The 22876-nt window shown below is 39.6% G+C and overlaps 1 protein-coding gene across 1 annotated transcript in view; it reads right to left on the bottom strand.

Annotated features, from left to right (window-relative positions):
- The window catches only part of rxraa (retinoid X receptor, alpha a), a 57496-nt gene that overhangs the window by 17800 nt on the left and 16820 nt on the right, over positions 1-22876 (bottom strand). Inside the window, exon 3 of the mRNA XM_083900014.1 lies at positions 671-906. Within this exon, the coding sequence (XP_083756140.1) occupies positions 671-906 (236 nt within the window). The remainder of the gene's footprint in view (positions 1-670; positions 907-22876) is intronic.

Consider the following 22876-nt stretch of genomic DNA (forward strand, 5'->3'; position numbering starts at 1 on the left):
AGTGAGGACATTTTGGTCGGTCCTCACTTTGTTTTCATTGAAATCAATTCCTTAGGTTACTATAACATGATATACTCTGTTTGTCAATTTTTTTTATTTTGGACAACTTTTTCTCAAATTTTGGACCAATTTTTTTTTTTCAAATTTTGGACCAATTTTTTTTTTCAAATTTTGGACCAAAAATTAGGGCAAATTTTTTTTTTCAAATTTTGGACGACATAGTATAGAATGAAGTTTTTGTCAAATTTTGGACAATTTTTTTTGAGTCAAATGTTTTTTTCAAATTTTGGGTCAAATTTTTTTCTAAATTTGGGTCAACATTTTAGTTCAAATTTTGGGTCAATTTTTTTTTTTAAATTCTGGGTCAAATTTTTTTTTCAAATTTTGGAAGACATAGTATAGTATGAGGTTTTTGTAAAATGTTGGACCAAAAATTAAAAAAATCGAAAAAGTTTTCCGGCCCTTTTTGCTCTGGGGCTCCACCTGCAGACATTTTATGGTACTGCAGCCAGTAGTTCTTTGTAGATGTCATTCATGAAGTAGATATTTGTAATTGTGTTGATTTATAAAGTGGAAATGCTGGTCCTCACTTTGTCAGCAAGTACAAGAATGTGTGTGTGTGTTTGTGTGTGTGTGTTATGTTAGTGTGTGTGTGTGTGTGTGTGCTCACCTGTGGGCTGACACTGGAGCCGTAGCCCATCCCCGGTGAGTTGATGGAGTGAGGTCCCATAGGTGAGCTGATGACAGAGAAGGGAGAGCTCATGCCGTTGATGGGGGAGCTCAGAGAGCTGAGAGGAGAGTGCAGAGGTCCGGAGTGAACCATTGACGAGGGGCTGAGCAGAGCCGGGTGAATCCCTCTGTGAGAGGTGGGTGAGCCCAAGGGCGAGGAGGTCATGTGACCTGAGTCTGAAAACACAGGAGAACAAAAACATCAGTCATGGAGTCTTCATGAAGATGAAGAGGATTTTAAAACTTAAATCACTTCAAAATCACAACAAGTTTGATCTGAACTCAACAACATTATCAAGAGAGAAAAGAGAGAAAAAGAAGAGGAAGTGAATGTTTATGTGGAGTGAAGACGATTCAGAGGAAACACATTTACTGAATGAGTGAAGTTTGTTTTCTCTGCTTTTTAAAAGGTTTTGATTCAAACTTGTGAAAAATATAAAGGTGTTGAAATGAATGGATCAATGAACAGGTTCAACCAGGCCACGACTCAGGGGCCAGAACAATATTGTTGGTGGTTATTATGTCACAGTGAACAGTTTCCTCTCTGAGTCACAGCTGCACTGGAATATAAGTGATGGAGGAGGAAGAGGAGGAGGAGGAAGAGGAGGAGGAAGAGGATGAGGAAGAGTAGGAGGAGGAAGAGGATGAGGAAGAGGAGGGAAATCTTAGCATCTTCCTACATCATCAGTAAACCTCGCAGCAACAACCTCTAACTTTCAGCTGAGCCAAACCAAACACTTCCTGCTCACCTGACCAGCACTTCCTGTGACACACACGCACGCGCGCACGCACACACACACACGCACACACACACACACACAGAGCTGTCAGTCTTCCACTGTATTTCTCAGCAGGAGACTAAAGCTCATCTAACAGAGACTCAGCAAGACTCCGCCTCCACAGAGAGAGAGAGAGAGAGAGAGAGAGAGAGAGAGAGACCACAGAGACCTGCCTCTCTCTCTCTCTCTGTCATTCACAGCTTACCTCGCTCTCTCCATCTCTCTCTCTCTCTTTTTAGAGAATGAACTTGTTCAAAAATCTCTTCTGACGACCGTGAAAGAGACGCAGAGACATCTGTGTGTGAGTGTGTGTGTGTGAGAGTGGGAGTGTGAATGTGTGTGTGTGTGTGAGAGTGTGTGTGTGAGAGTGTGTGTGTGTAGTTGCCAGTGCAGGATTACCTGAGGATGAAAAGGACTCTAATCCTCCCCAGAGGAGAGGAAAGGAGACGAGGAGAGGAAACAAGGGAACGAGAGGAGAACATTGTGAAGGAGAATCACTACGACGACACAAGAGTTACACAACAACAACTAAAGCAACACAACTCTGTGTTTTAGAAAACACTGTGTGTGTGTGTGTGTGTGTGTAAAGTCAGAGATATAAATATGTAAATGAAGTACTCATCCACACACAAACACAACTTTTCTTTTTCTTTCTTAACAAGTTTTCCACGGTTTCAGGAAACACTCCAGGCCTGTAGGTGGCGCTGTGACGCTGCCACAGATGTATACAAACGACCCAGGATGAAGAACCAGAGAGAATAAAAGTATTTGTTGTTTCCATGAAAACACAGGGAGATATTTAGTGATTTTGACCCTAAACACACACACAGAACAGGAGGAGGTTGAAGGTTCAATTCTGACAAACAAGAGGATGAACTTCATATCAGGACGTGTTTGTTTTTCTGTTTGTTTCACAGATGAATTTACTCCACGATCCATCTTTAAACCTGTGATTTATGTGAAGCTTCAGGTTAAAAACAACAAATAAATGAGTAAATAAACGTTCACGTCCTTCAACAAACGAGGAGTTTAGAGGATCTGTGAGTAAATGTGTACACTCTAATTATTGTGTGTGTGTGTGTGTGTGTGTGTGTGTGTGTGTGTGTGTGTGTGTGTGTGTGTGTGTGTGCTGACAGATGCAGCAGAAACTTCACTCTTAATAAACATAAAGATAAAAAGACACAGATTTATTCTTGAGTGAAATGACCTGATGAATCTCTGTGTTCAGGTCATGAATCTGAACTTCAACAGGAAGTGATTTAAATGTAAATATGACTGAGACGACGTCATGAGCGACATGAAGCCGTGATAATGACTGTAGAGACGTGTGGAGCAGGAACATGATGCTGATGCTGTTTATGTTATTGTTGTTGCTGTTGTTGTGTTCAGACTCTGTTATTTTCAGGATTCATTATATTTGAACCACATGAGGAACAAAGTTAATGAAATAACATGTTTCTGTGAAGACGATGTGAGGTTAGTCTGAAAGCTTTAGCTTCATCTTATTATCAGAGTGTGAAACTCCTGCTGTGACAGAAATAAGACTTTTTATTTTCTATGGAAAATATCTGAGAAAATAAATGAGAGATTTATTTTACTCTCTTCATATCTGACACCAATCAAAGGAGAGAGGAAACACAAACAGCCACGAAGCTCTGATTCATCAACATCACTACACAACACTACACTACACAACACTACACTACTACATCACTACACTACACAACACTACACTACACTACACTACACAACACTACACTACTACATCACTACACTACACAACACTACACTACACTACACTACACAACACTACACTACTACATCACTACACTACACAACACTACACGACTACAACACTACACAACACTACACTACAGTACACTACACTACACTACACTACACAACACTACACTACTACAACACTACACTACTACATCACTACACTACACAACACTACACTACTACAACACTACACTACAGTACACTACACAACACTACACTACTACAACACTACACTACTACATCACTACACTACACAACACTACACTACTACAACACTACACTACAGTACACTACACTACACTACACTACACTACACAACACTACACTACTACATCACTACACTACACAACACTACACTACTACAACACTACACAACACTACACTACAGTACACTACACTACACTACACTACACAACACTACACTACTACATCACTACACTACTACATCACTACACAACACAACACAACACTACACTACTACATCACTACACTACACAACACTACACTACTACATCACTACACTACACAACACTACACTACTACATCACTACACTACACAACACTACACTACTACATCACTACACTACACTACTACATCACTACACAACACAACACTACACTACACTACTACATCACTACACTACTACATCACTACACAACACAACACTACACTACACTACTACATCACTACACTACTACATCACTACACAACACAACACTACACTACACTACACAACACTACACTACACTACTACATCACTACATAACACTACACAACACTACACAACACAACACTACACTACAGTACACTACACTACACAACACAACACAACACAACACAACACAACACAACACAACACTACACTACACTACTACATCACTACATAACACTACACAACACTACACAACACAACACTACACTACAGTACACTACACTACACAACACAACACAACACTACACAACACTACACAACACAACACTACACTACAGTACACTACACTACACAACACAACACAACACAACACAACACAACACAACACAACACTACACTACACTACTACATCACTACATAACACTACACAACACTACACAACACAACACTACACTACACTACACAACACTACCCTACACTACACTACACAACACTACCCTACACTACTACACCACTACACATCACTACACTACTTCATCACTACACACCAGAATCTGACTGACAAAGCTCAGTGAGAGACACCAGGCCGAGTGTCAACATACTGTAAACACAAGGAAAACACAGAGAAAACACAAGGAAAACAGAGAAAACACAGATAAAACACAGAGAAAACACAAGGAAAACACAAGGTAAACACAAAGAATACAGAGAAAACACAGATAAAACACAGAGAAAACACAAGGAAAACACAAGGTAAACACAAAGAATACAGAGAAAACACAGATAAAACACAGAGAAAACACAAGGAAAACACAAGGAAAACACAAGGAAAACACAAGGAAAACACAGAGAAAACACAAGGAAAACACAGAGAAAACACAAGGAAAACACAAGGAAAACAGAGAGAAAACACAAGTAAAACACAAGGAAAACACAAGTAAAACACAAGGAAAACACAGAGAAAACACAAGGAAAACACAGAGAAAACACAAGGAAAACACAAGTAAAACACAAGGAATGATTTATTAATGAATAATATTTGATGATGTAAATTATAAACAGCAGAGACACAAATGTCATCAGTCTTGTTTTGTTATGACGTAATAAAACCTTCACTCTGATGATTCATCAACTCAATTAATCACAATAATTATTAACAAGTCTGACACCAGGACCAGGAATTCAACACACAACCTCAGAGAGTGACAACTTCATCAACACTGACCCACGACACACACTCTGTGTGTGTGTGTGTGTGTGTGTGTTTTAAACGTACATCAGCAACAGCAAAAAGAAGTTGGTTCATGTTTCAGTTTTAGTCCAAAGAAACAAAGATAATTTATTGATTATAAACATTTATCTAAATCTGACTCTGTTGTTATTTCTCTTTCTCTGTTTGTTTCTAATGAAACACAAATGATCAAGTCTTTGTTTCTGATGCTCAACACACCCTCACACACACACACACACATGTTCTCCTCCTCATCCTCCCTCTGGAGATGAAGATGAAGATGAAGATGAAGATGAAGAGAGCGTGGAGGATGTGCAGAGACAGATGATCGATAGATGAACACAGAGAGAGAGAAAATATCAACCAGGGAGAAAAGAGAGTGAGAGAAAGTTACCACTGTGTGTGTGTGTGTGTGTGTGTGTGTGTGTGTGTGTGTGTGTGTGTGTGTGTGTGTGTGTGATGGGAAACTATGTGTGTACGTGCTGCAGGAAGAGGCTGAACGAGCCGGAGGGAAACACACACTTTAATACAGTGAGAGGGTGTGTGTGAGTGAGTGTGTGTGTGACTGTCACAGTAGAAGTGAACTTTACTTTGGATCATCACATCGATTCACAGCAAACACATAAGATGAACTTGTGCAGAGAGGAAGAGGAGGAGGAAGAGGAAGAGGAGGAGGAGCAGGAGGAGGAGGAGGAAGAGGAAAAAACGACCCCCCACACACACACACACTCAACACCTTTAAATGAGTTGTTTAACATTAGAGTTTAAACTGATGATGATTATTATTATTATTATTAATAATTATTATTATTATTATTATTATTTTGTCTTTTAAAGGTTTGAGTTTCGATTCTTTACAGAAACTAGAGAAAGAAGAATATTATGGTTGTTAGAATAATGAGAAATGATGATGATGAGATATATATATATATATGTACACATATATATATATAAATATGTATATATATACACATGTATATATATACATATTTATATATATATATATATATGTCAGGGAGGACGTGCAGCTCTTTAAATGGAGCTGACATTAATGTGTGAGTGTCTCTTTATCTCCTCCTGCTTTTCTTTGCTAGATTCTCTCTCCTCTGTCCTTGTTTCCTTCACTTTCTCTCCTCTCTCTCCTCACGTCTCCTCTTCTTCTCTCCAGAGCTGGATGATAATCCCAGTGAAGAGCAGCGAGTCTTTCATGTCCTGAGAAGAAGAAGAAGAAGAAGAAGAAGAAGAAGAAGAAGAGCAGCCTCTTGTCTTTCCTCAGCTCTGTCTTCTTCTTCTTCTCTCTTCTTCTCTTTCATTACAGATCTCATTGGTTGTGTAGGTGTCGTCGTGGTAACGCTGCACTAACACAACATCAACACAAACACAAACAGCAGCAGCTCTGACTAGAGTCAAAACTGCTCACTGAGATTTGACTTTAGTCTTTTTCAGATCATGAGGTAAAATCACAACAGCTTTTTATTTCCTGACTAAACTAATGAAGTTAATTTGTGTTAAATGTAATTTAACATCACAAATGTTTAGATTTAAGCAGAAATCATTTTCATGTCTCTGTGTTTTATTCTTTATTCTGTTCTGGTTTTTTTCCTCTCTCTCATTTTCACTGCAGTTTCCAAACAAACACAGTGAGTTTAATGAAGCAGCTTCAGCTTTGGGTTTCAGAAACGTTCTTTAATGAAGACAAAACTCACAAGAGTGACCTCTGACCTCTGACCTCTGAGGTGAAGGTGACCTCAGCTGATCCTGACCTTCAGTGGTTTCACTACTTCTTTTCCCTGATAATCCTGAGTTTGTGGACTTTGACACGTGACTTTTTCCTGTCATTGTGAAACTGCATCCTCATCCTCATGATGAGGTCATCGAGTCACGACCATCACCAGAGGATTCTGTGTGTGTGTGTGTGTGTGTGTGTGTGTGTGGTAAAGGAAAACATCCAAACATCAACAGAGGACGATCAGATCTCAGCCAAGTTTTAGACAAATGGGAGAAAAGACAGTGACAGAGGAGTGAACTCATTACTGAACATCATCTCTGTGAACTGGACGTCTGGACCTACTGTGATAAGAAGCTGCTGTTACTGTTACTGTTAGTGTTAAAGCCACAGTTTACTCCTGCGTAAAGTGCTCTACGTAGGTGACGCAGAGCACTTTACGTCGACGTAGATCCTGTCAGAGCCTCTATGTCGTCAAAGGACAACGGAGACGACAAGAGCTGTGATTGGTCCTCAGGACAGACCGACATAACGCTGCTCTGTGTCTCTGCCGACAACGTCGCTGCCAAACTATAAATACGTCATATCTTAACACACAGAGCACATGTTCAGACTCTAAATCAGTGGTTCTCAAAGTGTTGATACCTGAGGCCAATTTATGAACCCAACAGAAATAAATCCCATTTGTAATATTTTTAATGACCAGATTACAGTTCTACAGTTTAGTGTTAAGTAATATAAGCGTTAATATAATAAAGCTTTATAATTTACTGGGTAATTACCCAGTATTTTGGCCATTGTTCTTACCTTCTAATTACAGGTTAATACCAAGTAACACATTTCTGTTACCATATATTTACTGGGTAAATAGCTAGTAATTGGGGGCTGTAGCTACCTGCTTATTACCAGCTTATAACACAATAATACACTAAAATTCACCATATAGAAACCAGGTAAATACCCAGTATTTTTGTTTACACTTATTGGTCTGTATCCAGTAATGTCCAATAAACATTTAACAAGCTTAGTAGCTCCTGGATTAAAACTATCAACTGTAATTCATTGCGGGGCCAGAAATGTTTCTGTGGGCCGCCATTGGCCCCCGGGCCGCACTTTGAGAACCAATGATCTAAATGGATCATTTCTCGCCTCAAATGATCTTAAAACTGTGTTCAGGGACAGAAAAATATTTATTTCAGGTGAGAAACAGCCACTGTTTCAATGTTATTCAGCTGAAACAACAACAACAACAACAACAACAACAACAACAGTCTTTCTCTCTCACTGTAGCCAGAAGCACAACAACGTTGCGTATAGCGACCCCTACTGATCGGGCGGGATTTTTGCAATAATCCGTCACCACGACGCAGAAGTGTGAAGGCTGGAGGCGTCTCCGTGGTTACGCAGTCAGAGAAGAATAATGTGGTCTTAAGTGTGTGTGTGTGTTCACTCCTCACCACGGGAGAGTGTGTGAGGACGACAGGACTCCTGCTGACCCTCTGACCCTCACACACACACACACACACACACACACACACACACACACAGAGATATCCCACCCACACACACATGATTAATAAGCCAATTACAGCAGACCTCCAGGCTTCTGTTTTTTTAAAACCATAAATAGATTCAAACATGTAAAAAAACCACATCACAAAGTGATGTTTCCTCCCACACGTCATGTTTACATGTGAACACTGAGCCTGAAGATTTATATGAAAACATGAAACATTAAAGAATTCACTTTGATTGACTTTTTAAAAGTTTAAATACGACGAGATGATAAAGCTGTGAACTAAAAGCTCGTTCTCAGGTTTGTTTAAAGAGATTATGATGATGATGATGATGAAGATGATGAAATGCACCTGAACAGGACGTGACTTCTCACAGGTCACATGACCTGAGCAGGTGTTCAGGTATCACTGTGACAGGATATCGTATATTATATATATATTATTATATATATTTGCAAAACTCTTAAGGAATAATTTTTATGATTTTTTGAATTTCTTGAAATGATCCATTTGCCCTGATGCACTTTGACAGTGAGCTGAGTTTCTTCTCAAAAACAAAAAGTATCTCGGAATGACTTGAAATTTACCATCATTATAGTCGGCATCGCCCTGAACAAGGATCCGTTGAAAATATTTGCAAACGTCAAAAGGAATAATTTTAATGAATTTTTGAATTTCTATAAATGATCCATTTTCCCTGATGCACTTTGACAGTGAGCTGACTTTCTTCACAAAAACAAAAAGTATCTCGGAATGACTTGAAATTTACCATCATAATAGTCGGCATCGCCCTGAACAAGGATCCGTTGAAAATATTTGCAAACGTCAAAAGGAATAATTTTAATGAATTTTTGAATTTCTATAAATGATCCATTTTCCCTGATGCACTTTGACAGTGAGCTGACTTTCTTCACAAAAACAAAAAGTATCTCGGAATGACTTGAAATTTACCATCATAATAGTCGGCATCACCCTGAACAAGGATCTGTTGAAAATATTTGCAAATCTCTAAAGGAATAATTTTAATGAATTTTTGAAATTCAGGAAATGATCCATTTTCCCTGATGCACTTTGACAGTGAGCTGAGTTTCTTCAAAAAAACAAAAAGTATCTCAGAATGACTAGAAATTCACCATCATAATAGTCGGCATCGCTCTGAACAAGGATCTGTTGAAAATATTTGCAAAAGTCTTAAGGAATAATTTATATGAATTTTTGAAAATCAGAAAATCAGCCATTGCCCTGATGCACTTTGACAGTGAACTGAGTTTCTTCACAAAAACAAAAAGTATCTCGGAATGACTTGAAATTCACCATCATAATAGTCGGCATCACCCTGAACAAGGATCCGTTGAAAATATTTGTAAAACTCTTAAGGAATAATTTTAATGAATTTTTGAATTTCTTGAAATGATCCATTTTCCCTGATGCACTTTGACAGTGAGCTGAGTTTCTTCACAAAAACAAAAAAGTATCTCGGAATGACTTGAAATTTACCATCATAATAGTCGGCATCGCCCTGAACAAGGATCTGTTGAAAATATTTGCAAATCTCTTAAGGAATAATTTTAATGAATTTTTGAAAATCAGGAAATGATCCATTTGCCCTGATGCACTTTGACAGTGAGCTGAGTTTCTTCAAAAAAACAAAAAGTATCTCGGAATGACTTGAAATTCACCATCATAATAGTCGGCATCGCCCTGAACAAGGATCCGTTGAAAATATTTGCAAACGTCAAAAGGAATAATTTTAATGAATTTTTGAATTTCTATAAATGATCCATTTTCCCTGATGCACTTTGACAGTGAGCTGAGTTTCTTCACAAAAACAAAAAGTATCTCGGAATGACTTGAAATTCACCATCATAATAGTCGGCATCACCCTGAAGAAGGATCCGTTGAAAATATTTGCAAAACTCTTAAGGAATAATTTATAGGAATTTTTGAAAATCAGGAAATGATCCATTTGCCCTGATGCACTTTGACAGTGAGCTGAGTTTCTTCAAAAAAACAAAAAGTATCTCAGAATGACTTGAAATTCACCATCATAATAGTCGGCATCACCCTGAACAAGGATCCGTTGAAAATATTTGCAAAACTCTTAAGGAATAATTTATAGGAATTTTTTGAAAATCATGAAATGATCCATTTTCCCTGATGCACTTTGACAGTGAGCTGAGTTTCTTCAAAAAAACAAAAAGTATCTCAGAATGACTTGAAATTCACCATCATAATAGTCGGCATCGCCCTGAACAAGGATCAGTTGAAAATATTTGCAAATCTCTAAAGGAATAATTTTAATGAATTTTTGAAATTCAGGAAATGATCCATTTGCCCTGATGCACTTTGACAGTGAGCTGAGTTTCTTCACAAAAACAAAAAGTATCACGGAATGACTTGAAATTCACCATCATAATAGTCGGCATCGCCCTGAACAAGGATCAGTTGAAAATATTTGCAAATCTCTTACGGAATAATTTTAATGAATTTTTGAAAATCAGGAAATGATCCATTTGCCCTGATGCACTTTGACAGTGAGCTGAGTTTCTTCAAAAAAACAAAAAGTATCTCGGAATGACTAGAAATTTACCATCATAATAGTCGACATCGCCCTGAACAAGGATCAGTTGAAAATATTTGCAAACGTCTTAAGGAATATTTTTAATGAATTTTTGAATTTCTTGAAATGATCCATTTGCCCTGATGCACTTTGACAGTGAGCTGAGTTTCTTCAAAAAAACAAAAAGTATCTCAGAATGACTAGAAATTCACCATCATAATAGTCGGCATCGCCCTGAACAAGGATCTGTTGAAAATATTTGTAAAACTCTTAAGAAATAATTTATATGAATTTTTGAAAATCAGAAAATCAACCATTGCCCTGATGCACTTTGACAGTGAACTGAGTTTCTTCACAAAAACAAAAAGTATCTCGGAATGACTTGAAATTCACCATCATAATAGTCGGCATCACCCTGAACAAGGATCTGTTGAAAATATTTGTAAAACTCTTAAGGAATAATTTTAATGAATTTTTGAAAATCAGGAAATGATCCATTTGCCCTGATTCACTTTGACAGTGAGCTGAGTTTCTTCAAAAAAACAAAAAGTATCTCGGAATGACTTGAAATTTACCATCATAATAGTCGGCATCGCCCTGAACAAGGATCTGTTGAAAATATTTGCAAATCTCTTACGGAATAATTTTAATGAATTTTTGAAAATCAGGAAATGATCCATTTGCCCTGATGCACTTTGACAGTGAGCTGAGTTTCTTCACAAAAACAAAAAGTATCTCAGAATGACTAGAAATTCACCATCATAATAGTCGGCATCGCCCTGAACAAGCAGCCCTCATCAGCAGCAGCAGCATCAGGACAATGTGAGGATGAGGCGAGTGAGTGGTGAAAGCAGCAGTAACAGCAGCAGCAGCACATGGTGCTTCATCCTGACTCTGAGTGATCACTGGCTGCAGATCCTGAGGGGCACGGAGAGTTTAATCACCCATAACCACAATTACAGACGTACACGTCAGACTCATAAAGCACTGAAACAAGATGAGCGTCTCCCTGCTCCTCCTCCTCCCTCCTCCCTCCTCCTCCTCCTCCCTCCTCCTCCCTGCTCCTCCTCCCTCAGCCAAACACCACTAACACTGTAACACAGAGGAGCAGGAGCTCAGAGACTCAGAGAAAAGAGCAGCGCTGCATCATTAGTGCTTTAAATGACTCATGAGCCATAAAACAAGTTGTTATGCAGAGACTGTGATTCTACGTCAAAGAAGATATCCAAGATATTTCCACATCTATAAGATCACATTCAAACATTAACATATCAAATATGTAGAGGCACATACATACACTCATACATAATGTGTGTGTGTGTGTGTGTGAGAGAGCACACACTCTTAATGATCACATAAAAGCTCAGTGAAGAGCGTAAGAAAGGCCTTAGGACGGATTAAGATGCAAGTCTTTATCAGTGGGTTCCCACAAACCTCAGGAGATTCTCTCAGCTTTCTCTCTCTCTCCATTTCTATTCCACTCAAACCTCAGGGACAGAGCTGAGAGGAGAGGAGAGAGGGGGAGGAGGAGGAGGAGGAAGATGAAGGACGGATGGAGATGGAGGGAGAGGAAGATAGAGGTAGAGGAAGGACAGAGCACGATGGAGGTAGAGGAGGATCAGAAAGAGATGAAGATGCTGATGAGCGTCCACAGACAGAGGTCACCTTCAAAGTCCTCCTTGTGTTGATGATAACTCCATGAACGACAGGAGGTCACTGAGGTCACTGAGGTCACTGAGGTCATCTGAAGGTCATCAGGGCTGATGATCACATGATGGAGCAGATTAACCTGAGCTTTGTTTTTACTAAGCAACAAAACCTGAAGTCGCTGTAGCTTCAGTGATTTAACGGTGAGGAGAATCTTCTCCTTCACAGACTGATTCAGGAGATTCTTCTGGACCAGGAGCTTTAATTCAAAGTCCAGTTTGACCTAAATCTTTGTGAAAGCTCTCGATGTCTTCAGACACATTTTCATCTCTATACGACATGAGAATGTGTGTGATTCTGTCTTCACTGATCATTCTCTTCTTATTTAGACCATTAACCAGATGATGTGAAGAAGATCTGGATCATCAGAACCAGAACTTGTTCATCTCATCTCATCTTCAGTGAGAAACAGCACACACACACACACACACACACACACACACACACACACACACACACACACACACACACACACACACACACACACACACACACACACACACACACACACACACACACACACACACACACACACACACACACACACACACAGTGATGGACTCGTCAGCTGCTCAACGACATGAGATAAAGAGAGAGAGTGAAAGGTCAACAGTCTTCTGCACTCGGGCGAGCAAACACTGTGTAAACAATAAATCACTCTGATTAATCACTGAGATCAGGAATAACATCACTGTGAATCCATATCTTTGTGTTTCTTTATTATTAGAACACACTTTAGTGCTGACAGAGTTTTACACTCCTTTCACATCTGAGTTTTTCTGTGATTGAGTTCTGATGTGAGGTTTTTCTTTGTTATTCCTTAAATACAGACTTTACTTTAACAACAATAAAGACTTTTTTTATCTTATCTCATGTTTTTAACTTCACTGAGACAAATGTGTGTCTGTCACTTTCTCTGTTTCAAATAAGACGTTAGATCAAGTTAAAGTTAAAGTCTGTTCTTCCCTTTTCTCAAAGAGAAGGTGAAAATGGTCAGGTTTGTTCCATCAAATGAACAAAGAAGAAGAAGAAGAAGAAGAAGAAGAAGAAGGAGAAGAAGAAGAAGAAGAAGAAGTGAAAGTGTGAAAGCAGCACAAACACAGATTCTACAGAAGTGTTTACACGAGGAAACATCCTGAGATTAAAGAAGACAAAGTCAACTCCTCATCTCTGTTCTTCAGAGAAAATCAACATCTGAGACGAGAACTCCAGAAAAACAGCTGTAAACATAAGAGACAACAGCTCACACTCGTCATGGAACTGCTGAACACTACACTGCTGCTGCTCATGATGATGCTGCTGCTGCTCATGATGATGCTCATGATGATGCTGCTGCTGCTCATGATGATGCTCATGATGCTGCTGCTGCTCATGCTAATACCTTCAGTATTATTTAGGTATTTCTCGAGGTAAAACACTGAGTCATCTAAAGTGAAAACAGAGCTGCTGTGAACGCTGTTCTTCAGACGTTCACATCTTCTCTACCTCTTCTTCACCTCTGACCTCATCTGCAGTGACCTCTGACCTCATCTGCAGTGACCTCTGACCTCATCTGACCCCGACACACCCAGCAAAAACCTCAATGTTTAACACAGCAGCAGTGACTAGTGTTTTCTGTTGTTGTGTGTTGTTGTGTTGGTGTTGGGAGAGATGTCGCCACACACACACACACACACGCACGCACTCACGCACTCACACACACACACACACACACACACACACACACACACACACACACACAAACACACACTCACACACACACTAAATGACTTCAGCTCGTGAAGGAACTTCCTGCTCCGTCTCTTTTTAAGTTCAGACAGGAAATGACATCATGATTCATAAATGTCAAAGTGAAGCAGGAAAATAACGTGATGAACAACAACAACTGGACGTTTGTCAACAGTGAGTCACGACCTCTGAGGACATGACTGTCATTCTGAAGTGGAGCCACGACTGCTGCACAAACACTGATCAATGACTTCAGTGTGTTAGAAGTGTTAGCTTCAGTCTAACATCACTGTCCCATTGAGTCAGAACACTAAAGGTCAGTGATTCTGGAACCACACACACACACACACACACACACACACACACACACACACACACACACACACACACACACACACACACACACACACACACACACACACACACACACACACACACACACACACACACACACACACACACACACACACACACACACACACACACACACACACACTCATGTAGTTTGTGGTTAAATAAATGACCTCAGTTTATTATTTATGTCTTTCTTCCATCACACACGTCTAACTGCACTCAGTTTAATATCAGTCATGTTGTTTTCCTTCACTTCATAGCTCCTCCTCCTCCTCAATGTGGGCGGAGTTATCATAGAAACTGTGGTTTTGACACAAACACAAACTCATGACTTGTGAAGCAGTTGTTTTGGTTAAAAGTGCTTTGCTAAATCAACGCATGTTTTTAACTTTAATCTTCAGCTAAAGGACGTTGTTGACTTTGACGTCGCGTTCACGACTCTCTGACCAATCAGTGACCTGCAGTCTGATGATGTCACACTTTAGTATTGGACAAAAACAACAACAACAACAGGTAAGAGGTTCCATCACTGATGAGGAGAAGAAACTAAAGAGTAGAGAGTTAGAGGTGTGTGATTGTGGACCAACAGACACTGTGGATAACACAGTCTCAACAAGACATGTCCATTAGCTGCTGCTTCATCATCATCGTCATCATCATCATCATCATCAGGTGTGTGTGTGTGTGTGTTGTGTGTTTCTGTGACACACACACACACATGTAAAGGTCTCTCAGTGAGGACAAACATCTTCTCTAAACCTTCACTATCACAACTAAATGTCTTTCCTTAACCTTTGACCTAAACTAAGACTTTAAACCTGAACAAGTCCTTTACATTATAGAGGATCACACACACACACACAGACACACACACACAGGTGACCTCTGACCTGACCTGCCCCTTCACTTCCTGTTTTGCCCTTTACTGAATGTTGTGGGCGGAGTCAGTGGAGCTAAGATGTCAGGTGTCTGTGACCTTCAGGTCCAGTGACCTTCACATCAGCGCAGTCGTCACTGGACTTTAATGTCAGACACGTCTGATCAGATCAACATCAACACAAACAAACACACACACACACACACACACACACACACACACACACACACACACACACACAGTCTGCTGCTGCTCTACATATTTCTGTCAATGAGGTCAGAGGAAACCATTAGGTCAGCGCCATCCTCATCATCATCATCATCATCATCATCATCATCCTCATCATCATCATCATCATTGATTTAACATCATCATCATCATCATCACTGTGATAAACACTCACACATTCATGCTTTTACAGACTCAGAAACACGAGGACTTTTCATTGTTGAAGTTCTTCCAACTGTTTTTACACAAATATAAAATCAATGCAGTTTTTTAGAGACTCAGAGTAAATGACCTTATAAATATAATATAAACACACAACAGAACCAGAACCTGGACAGTCTTTAAAGTCCTGATGATCTGGATCTACATGAACAGACTTTAAAGTCCTGATGATCTGGATCTACATGAACAGACTTTAAAGTCCTGATGATCTGGATCTACATGAACAGTCTTTAAAGTCCTGATGATCTGGATCTACATGAACAGTCTTTAAAGTCCTGATGATCTGGATCTACATGAACAGACTTTAAAGTCCTGATGATCTGGATCTACATGAACAGTCTTTAAAGTCCTGATGATCTGGATCTACATGAACAGTCTTTAAAGTCCTGATGATCTGGATCTACATGAACAGACTTTAAAGTCCTGATGATCTGGATCTACATGAACAGACTTTAAAGTCCTGATGATCTGGATCTACATGAACAGTCTTTAAAGTCCTGATGATCTGGATCTACATGAACAGTCTTTAAAGTCCCTGATGATCTGGATCTACATGAACAGACTTTAAAGTCCTGATGATCTGGATCTACATGAACAGACTTTAAAGTCCTGATGATCTGGATCTACATGAACAGACTTTAAAGTCCTGATGATCTGGATCTACATGAACAGTCTTTAAAGTCCTGATGATCTGGATCTACATGAACAGACTTTAAAGTCCTGATGATCTGGATCTACATGAACAGACTTTAAAGTCCTGATGATCTGGATCTACATGAACAGACTTTAAAGTCCTGATGATCTGGATCTACATGAACAGTCTTTAAAGTCCTGATGATCTGGATCTACATGAACAGACTTTAAAGTCCTGATGATCTGGATCTACATGAACAGTCTTTAAAGTCCTGATGATCTGGATCTACATGAACAGACTTTAAAGTCCTGATGATCTGGATCTACATGAACAGTCTTTAAAGTCCTGATGATCTGGATCTACATGAACAGACTTTAAAGTCCCTGATGATCTGGATCTACATGAACAGACTTTAAAGTCCTGATGATCTGGATCTACATGAACAGACTTTAAAGTCCTGATGATCTGGATCTACATGAACAGTCTTTAAAGTCCCTGATGATCTGGATCTACATGAACAGACTTTAAAGTCCTGATGATCTGGATCTACATGAACAGACTTTAAAGTCCTGATGATCTGGATCTACATGAACAGACTTTAAAGTCCTGATGATCTGGATCTACATGAACAGACTTTAAAGTCCTGATGATCTGGATCTACATGAACAGACTTTAAAGTCCTGATGATCTGGATCTACATGAACCAGAACCAGATGATGCTCTGATGAGATCAGAGAGGGATTGTGTTCTAATCATGAGGATTCTTCTGCTGCTGACCACGGGGAGATGAACCTTTGTGACACGACATGATCATAAATCTCTAAAGTCTACAGAACAGAACCAGTGACCCAGGGTACAGTCTTCAGAGTTCAGTCTTCAGAGTTCAGTCTTCAGAGTTCAGATCACGACACAACTCTGAGTCCAAGTCAAACATCTCTTCATTCTGCTCTTGTTGTTCTTCTTGGTTACAAAAGCAAAGGGAAACAAAACAAGCAGGAAACTCTTGGTTTGGAGAGAAAATAAAGTCTGTGTTCCTGCTGCCGTCAGATGATCCAGATGTTTTTAACGCAAACATGTTTGCATTCTTCATCATCTTCGTCAAGACAGGAAACAACAAAAAAGAGACCTCCTGTTTTTAATCACGCTCAGATTTCACGTTTATTTTTTCTTCCTCACTTTCATTTTTGCTGCATTTTTCAGCAGAACTTTGTTTTCAGAGCAGAGAGTGAAGTGAGTCAGGAGACACATCGTGGACACATGTCCATGTCCACGTCTTCATCCTCGTCCTCGTCTTCGTCTCTTTGACTTTAGCGTTGGACTGAAACTAAGCTTCAGCCTCTGATTGTGTCCTTCTTTTATGGACTGACCAGAATCAGCACTCATTCATATTTATGGCTGTGATTAACATATTGTTCACAAACACGGAGCCTGAAGAACAAGAAGTTGCTTATTCATGTTTAATTAATGCTAATAAAAAATGCAGAGTTTCCTCCTCAGTTTGTTCAGAAACTGTGGAAGAATAAAAACAAAAAAAGAGAATAAATTATCTGTAAGCTAAATATAATGACGGCTAAAGTGGAATGTTATATTTATTAGACATTTAATTATGTTCCACTGCAGATGATTCACATTTAAATGTTGTTTCTTTTGTGTTTCCGTGATCAAAGTTAAATTCATGACGACAACCTTTGAGAATTCAACTCTGAGCTCAATGAATCTGCAGCTTTAATTCAACTGTGAACGACTGTGAGCGAGTGAAGGGACAACGACACGTCCTCTCAACAATGACATGATATAAATATATATATTTATACACATATATATATATATATATATATATATATATATATATATATATATATATATATATATATATTATACACATATATATATATATATATATATATATATATATATATATATATATATATATATATATATATATATATATATATATATATATATATATATATATATATATATATGTGTGTGTATCTCACAGAGATGATGATGATGATGATGATGCTGCTCAGGAATTAAAGGCTCACTCAGTGATCACAGGATTAGCTGCTCTGATTTCTACTGACCTGATGTGGACGACTGACATCAGTGTCACAGCTGCTGCTAATGCTAATGCTGCTGCTAATGCTAATGCTGCTGCTAATGCTAATGCTGCTGCTGTGAAGGCAGCCAGCCACCGGGGGCAACATCACTGAGGGGAAACCCTGAAGCCGTTGATGGACAAGTTTATGGACAAGACAAAATAAGACTGAAGGTAAACAAAGTTCCACCAAAGCTGCTCAGTTTCACAGAGGCTTCACTCTGTCACAAGTTTCTTTTTCAGTTTTAAAGATAATCTGCTAATAATTCAGATTCATCCTGAGGTCATGATGAAATGATGCTGCTCACAAACAAAGGTCAAAACGATTGATAAGATCTTTGTTTGCTCAGACGTTGACTTGACTGTGATAAATATAAAGTCTGTTTCCTGCTGTAAATAAATGAATGACATCATATAAAGAGTCTGACGTTTCCCTCGTCGTTCAATCAAACTTCAGTGGAGATAAAAACAAAGTGAATGTTGGACTGTGGTAAATAAATGTAAAGGTTATTCTGTGTAAATCAGTAACTGAACGTTGAGGTTTTTACAGACAGAAGATTTCACTGCAAACATTTAATCCACAGACAGAAAAGGTGACGTTTCACATGATACTAAAACACTTTCTGTCTGTTTTTATATTTGAAGAAAAAAAAAAACTATATTTACTGTCTGACGTCAAGAGGAAACATGTGATTTTATTAGAAAAAACTCTGAGGCAAAGCTGTTTTGAATTAAATGTGAAATGTTCAACAATAAGCTTCATTATTCTGTGATTGTTTCCAGGTTTGAGCTGAAATATAAACACTGAACCAGAGTCTGGACTAAAATCATCCACTTTTTCTGCTTCTCATCCCTGTTTCCTTTCTATAAAACAAGTTTAATATAAACTCTGATCTAATTAAGAAAAGAGTTTGACAGTTTTTTACAAAGTCCAGACAATTAAAAACAACACAGACAGAAGCTGAAGACCAGTCCAGACAGTGTGTGTGTGTGTGTGTGTGTGTGTGTGTGTGTGTGTGTGTGTGTGCAGGGATGATAATCTGTAACTTGGCGTTCTTCAGCTCCTCTGGTTTCTGACCTGAGAAACAGCCGCGGTCAGCGCCGAGTCTGCTCAGCCAATTAGAGCGCAGAGAGAGAGAGAGAGAGAGAGAGAGAGAGAGAGAGAGAGAGAGAGAGAGAGAGAGAGCCGCGAGGCTAACGAGACGACCTCTCGATGACCCCGTGACCTCTGCACGACCCCGTCATGAGGAAACATGAGGAGACACTTTGAGACGAACCTAAACCTCAGTCTTTAGACTGATCTGTCTTCACTGTACACACACACACACTGTTACACACACACACCGTTACACACACCGTTACACACACACACACACACACACACACTGTTATGTCAGTGACATCATTCACACAGAGTTTGGCTGCAGTCAGATCATTAATTCATTGTCAGGATTCATGAGCTGATTCTGCACTAATGAAGTCATGAAAACACTGCTGTGCTTTAGAAGGAGTGAAGACGTGATCATGTGACCTTTGTGTCATGTGACCTTTGTGTCATGTGACCTTTGTGTCATGTGACCTTTGTGTTTGACCCTAACACACATCACTGCCCTGACCTCTGAATACTGACAGAATCATTCTCATGCGACTGTGGACGATAAATGACCACGAGTTTTATTTGAATGATACAAAAAGTGCAGATGAAAAGTTCTATTTTCACCAACAACTGACGTATAAATGACATTTATATATAATCGCTGCCTTTTTCTCCCAGAAGTTACAAAATAAACTGTTCACAAATAACACAAACTGGTGTTTGTGTGGTTTTTCAAAATAGAAATTAAAAAAGAAGAAGCGATTTTTGAAGTTTCTGAATCGATTCAGAATCGTGGATGATTAGAATCACGATCATGATTCCCCCCCCCCCCCCCCCACAGACACAGCTCATCAAAAAAGCCTTATGAGTGTTTATAATAATCAGCTGATTCATGTTGATGATGAAAAATATCTGCTCTTTAATCTCATTTAAAGTCTTTTATTTTAAATCCTCAACGACGAGCAGAACAACTGGAGTTAATCAAATCCAAACAACACTCGAGTTTATCCACAGCTAATGAGACCAAAACGAGGGGAACCTTCGTCCTCCTCCTCCCCCTCCCCCCCCTCCTCCTCCTCCTCCTCCTCCTCCTCTTCCTCCTCCTCCTCTTTCCTCTGCAGCAGAATTGCTGCTGTCATTTCTCCTCCAAACACAGACCATATGTGCGTTGGTAATCAGACTTCAGTGTGCAGCAGGCGGCTGAGTTCATCAGGAAAAAATTAGCCCGCCGCTCTGCATGCTGGCTTGTGATTGGCCGGTGAGGCGGCCGCTCTGTTTGAGGGCAGCGCAGACATTCCTGTGGATAATCTTTTCCATTCCTTTGCTCAGCTCGCTGAGGACAGAGCAAATCACAGCACAAGGCCTTCATTGTGAGGCCTGTTTGAAAAAAGCTCTGTTCAATGGCTGCTCTCTTTACGCTCTGCCTCTCTCTCACCTCATTCACCACAAGTCCACAAAAAAAAGAGAAAACTGTTCCCATCATGACTCGGTTTTCTCGTAAAAAAATAAAAAACCCTAAATGATGGCTTTTTTTCCCCCGTTTGCAGAAATAATTCGGTGGAAAAGCGAGCGCAGAGAAGAGGTCGTGGAGCGCCGGCTTTCTCACGCTCTCTTTCCAGTAAAAGTTTGTTTTTCAAAACGCTAAACAATGTGAAACCACTGAAACCAGAGCTGAGCCACATCAGTGTTCAGCCCGAGGTTCAGCACATCACAAACCTTCCCAGAATCCTCCTGCCTCGTCACCGCTGCACGCCTCGCGACGCCCGCCGCAGCTTGTCATTGTGGCCGGAGTCGAGCGGCAGGAACTCTGCTGATGATGCTGATGCTTTTACTGATGCTGCTGCTGATGCTGATGCTGAGGCTGGACGACTATCACACACTCTGAGGACGACGCTGCTGCATTTAGACGAACACGTGACACAATTACACTCATCATTATTACAGACTCCAGGAACTTTACAGCCCAGCGTCCACTCACACTGTTACTGTTACGACTGTTACTGTTTAAGCACCGACTTCACTTCACTTTAAACTAAAGCAACACAACAAATAGAAAAGTCAAATGTGCTCAGTTTGTCCCCGACTCTGACTCTGACTCTGACTCTGACTCTGACTCTGACTCTGAGTCTTAGACAAAATAATCTCCTTAAAATAGTCACAACAGAGCAAAGAAAAGTGAACAAAGACGACTCTTCTCAGAGCAGTGAGGGAAAAATACCACCTTAACTTCAGGGTTAATGTTGCAATCAATCATGACAGCTCTTTAAATACAAAGATGGGGGCGAGGCGGGCGGAAAAACTGCAGCTCACTCCTGTTCAAACTTGTCTGTGAAAAAGTATTTGCCAGTGAAACACAGACTTTTACACTTTTAATCTGCTTTAAAAGGAAAAAGTAAACTGAGTATCTGCTGAGGACTTCCTGTTCACATCAGGTGTGAAATACTGTGCATTCATGTTCTCAGGTGTTTGTTCTGTTGATCACAGAGAAGCTATGACATCATCGCTGGATTAATATGGAACAGTTTGGATTTAATCTAAACAAAGTGAAAAAGAGTTTCCACAGGGACGTCATTTCAGGTCGCACAACGGAAACACGGATACGTGCAGAAGTTTGTTCTTCAGATCAGAGACAAACACAACGTTTAACATCAACATCAACATCAACAACAACAAAAACCAGAGACCAAACTCAAGAAAATGATTTAAACTCAGACAGAACAAAGAATTTGAGAAGAACTCAACTTTACAAATGTTTCCTGAATTTGATAAAATCACTGAAGTAAAAGTACACGTGCAGACGCTTCAGCATCAGAACCTGATCACCTCTGCTGGAAGGGGCGGAGCTATTGAGGGGGGGCGGAGCTCTGAGAACCATCTGTCAATCACTGCAGCTCCACATGCAAAGACGCCATTAATCACAGAGTACAGACAGAACACAGTCTTTAAGAAGAA

Source organism: Microchirus variegatus, assembly GCF_963457635.1.
Source record: "Microchirus variegatus genome assembly, chromosome: 1".
Classification (NCBI taxonomy): domain Eukaryota; kingdom Metazoa; phylum Chordata; class Actinopteri; order Pleuronectiformes; family Soleidae; genus Microchirus; species Microchirus variegatus.